The sequence below is a fragment of the Theropithecus gelada genome, unplaced genomic scaffold (assembly GCF_003255815.1).
Source record: "Theropithecus gelada isolate Dixy unplaced genomic scaffold, Tgel_1.0 HiC_scaffold_1490, whole genome shotgun sequence".
NCBI classification, from domain to species: domain Eukaryota; kingdom Metazoa; phylum Chordata; class Mammalia; order Primates; family Cercopithecidae; genus Theropithecus; species Theropithecus gelada.
Window position 1 is genome coordinate 3,995 of NW_020256621.1, and position 3,133 is coordinate 7,127.

The following is a 3,133-nucleotide window of genomic DNA, read 5'->3' on the forward strand; positions in this document are numbered from 1 at the left end:
GGGAGGGGAGGGGAGAGAGAGCTGAGTGGGGGAACCAGAGCCCGAGCATGGGAGGGGAGGGGAGGGGAGAGCTGAGTGGGGGAACCTGAGCCCGAGCATGGGAGGGGAGAGAGAGCTGAGCGGGGGAACCGGAGCCCAAGCGCCGGAGGGGAGGGGAGAGAGAGCTGAGCGGGGGAACCGGAGCCCGAGCGCCGGAGGGGAGGGGAGAGAGAGCTGAGTGGGGGAACCGGAGCCCGAGCGCCGGAGGGGAGGGGAGAGAGAGCTGAGTGGGGGAACCGGAGCCCAAGCGCCGGAGGGGAGGGGAGGGGAGAGAGAGCTGAGCGGGGGAACCGGAGCCCCAGCGTGGGAGGCTGTGTGTGATGCCTGAATCATTCCTGGACGGATTAGGCTTTGTTTTCAGAGAGAAAAAAACCCGAATCGCTTTTCCTAACTCAGAGGAACTGTTTTTCCCTCCAAAACCAAGACCACGGTGTTTATTCGCCAACATTCTGAGCACTCGGCCTGCGCCATGGTGACTCGGCAGGAAGAGGATGCAGGACCCCGACTCTCCAGGGAGTGGGTGTGGGAAAGTTAACAATGGGGGAAGCTCCTGTCCCCAAGACCCCAAGTGTCCCCACCCCCCTTCTCTCTGGCGGCAGAGGCCAGGGCTGGCACCTTGGTCGGCGGTGGCTGACTTCCCGAAGCTGCTGGCGATGAGGTTGCCGCTCAGCCCGAGTGTCTGGTGGGCACCACCGTAGACGTCCCGCACCAACATGTCCACGTTGCTGTGCTGGCCCCTCGAGGCCAGGTGCAGGAGTTCGTCAAACTTCTGCGGGACACGGCGAGGGGGCAGGTGAGGCGCCGGAAGCTGCTGGAATCCCCACGACCCCAGAAACCAAGCCCACGGGAGGAGGCACACGTGGGCAGAGGGTGAATGGGCCCTCATCATGCGGGACCAAAGGCAGGAGGCAGCCAGGGGGACCCTCAGGCCACCCAGTCAGGAGCAGCTCTGGCTGCTGGGACACCCGTCCTTCAGGGCGCAGAGCCGAGCCGCAGAGGCCAGAGACCCGCCGAAGCGAGTCAGGAGGGAGGCCCGGAAGCAGCTTTTGCACCTCCCAGCCACAGGCCTTTGGAGGACAGGAAGTGGACATCTCTGTAGACCCCGGAGGGCCTCTGGCAGCCGCCACGTACCTTCGTTTTGGTGAGCAGAGCCCCGAGCCCCCAGAAGGTGCCGCCTCCGATGGAGCTGCCGCCGACCCACTCGAACCTGTCCTCCGTCTCCACCTGCAGCAGAGCCAGGGCAGGTGTGTGCACAGCAGACCCTCAGCCACACAGGTCCCCCCCACCATCCCCGCACCGTGTGCTGCGCTGCGCTGGGGCGAGCCCCGCCCCCACCCCAGAACCGCCAGTGGGCGGACTCTCTCGATGGCAGAGCCTGGGGGCGCTGATGCCCCTCCCACAGCGGCTCTGAGCTCAAGGCTTCACCCCCCACCCACTGGGCCCCAGTCCTGGCTCCTGCTCCTGCACACAGCTTCACAAACTGTGGCTGAACCATCCACTCATTCATTCACGAAGCCTGGCCTCACCTTCACAATGGAGACTCCAGAGCCAATATTGACAAGAAGATAGGGGAAAATGTGGGGGTGGTTGGTCTGGAACCGGAACTCAGGGTCGGAATCCTTCTGGTACACGAAGGCCTCGTGGGGGATGTTCTTGAGCACAAAGTTGCACCCCTTAATCAGGCATGTCATCACATCCTCCTTGTCGACTCTGAAAAGAAAGTGCCAACCCCTGAAAGAGTACAGACCACAGACGGGTGTAGCACGCAGGCCTGCCCGGCCCAGAGGGGCAGCCGGGCCCAGTACAGACCACAGACGGGTGCAACATGCAGGCCTGCCCGGCCCAGAGGGGCAGCCGGGCCCGTGCATGATCCGAGGCACGATCGGACGCACGAGCACCAGGGACTTGGGGCAGCCACATGTTCCTTCCTCGCCCTCGAGGTCCCCACTCACTTCAGCCGCAGCTTCTCTTCGATGAGGTCCTTGAACTTGTAGGCCCCGCCCCCGGTCGCCTGGATGACCTTGGTCTCTGTGTTGACGAGATGGTCTTTGATGAAGTCCAGGCAGGCTTCGATGTAGGTATTCTCAAACTTAATGAAGTGCAGTCGAGCAGTGATCTCTTCTTGAACTGAGATCTCGTAGGGCGGCTCGTGATCACGTTCTGTGTCCTGGAAAAGAGAGTAGGGGAGGCTGCATGAGTGTGGGGCACCGTGCTGGGCTGGGCCGGGCACACCCTGCCCTAGCGGAGCTGGCCGTTCACACCAGCCTTCAACCAGGCAGGGCTCTGAGGCAGAATCCTGGGCAAGAGGGAGGAGCCCAGGACCGTGGCGACCTCAGGGCCACCCAGCAGGAGCAGAAGCCTCCCCCAGCGGGAGCACGGGCAGACACAGGTTCCTGAAAAGGGTCTTACAGGGACACGGTGGAAGGCAGGGGAGGTTGTCCGTGCTAGAAACTCCCAGGACATGGAAGCCGAGGTCTGCGGCAGCAGAGGGGTGACTGAGTGACAAGTGCCAGGTTCAAGATGACAGAGGAGCGGCTGCCCCGCCCCGGGAGGTCACGGCGCAGGCTCACCTTTCCCGAGTGGTCGAAAGACCGCACCTTGGCGACTTTGTGCTGCACTGTTGAATAGTAGGCCAGCTTGGTTAGCGACCCGCCTGCAGGGGAGACATACACCGGGCAGAATTCAGGACCAGGACAGAGCGGGGCTGGGGGTCCACATCCCCCACGCTCTTTGGGTGTCTTGGAGACTAAAATCTCTGTGGATGAGGGGTTTGGGGCTACTGGAATTTAAAAACCCTGTGGGCGCAAAAGAGACGACGGGAAAATGAACGATCAAATCTACACTTTTCTTTTTCCAAATTCTGCTCCTCCTCAGCTCCCTGGCCAAACTGAGTTCAAGAGGTCCCACTTCCCCATGGCACCAAGTCCTGCAGATGAAAGGGAGAGCTGTCTTGCTTTGGGTAACCTTGGTTATCCTCATTGCTTCAAGAAAATTCAGTTTCAAGTGATCTTGCTAATGACCCAAAGCGAAAAGCTGACAAATCCAGGCGTTTTAAGAAGTACACCCTCGTTTTAAGAAGTACACCCTCGTTTTA

The 3,133-nt window shown here is 61.3% G+C and overlaps 1 protein-coding gene across 1 annotated transcript in view; it reads right to left on the reverse strand.

Moving 5' to 3' along the window:
* The window catches only part of LOC112616962 (pantothenate kinase 4), a gene marked incomplete at both ends in the record, with an annotated part of 4,237 nt that extends 1,545 nt beyond the window's left edge, over positions 1–2,692 (reverse strand). Inside the window, 5 exons of the mRNA XM_025373708.1 lie at positions 655–808; positions 1,171–1,263; positions 1,566–1,749; positions 1,992–2,206; positions 2,610–2,692. Of these exons, the coding sequence (XP_025229493.1) occupies positions 655–808; positions 1,171–1,263; positions 1,566–1,749; positions 1,992–2,206; positions 2,610–2,692 (729 nt within the window). The remainder of the gene's footprint in view (positions 1–654; positions 809–1,170; positions 1,264–1,565; positions 1,750–1,991; positions 2,207–2,609) is intronic.
* Between the last annotated feature and the right edge of the window lie 441 nt (positions 2,693–3,133).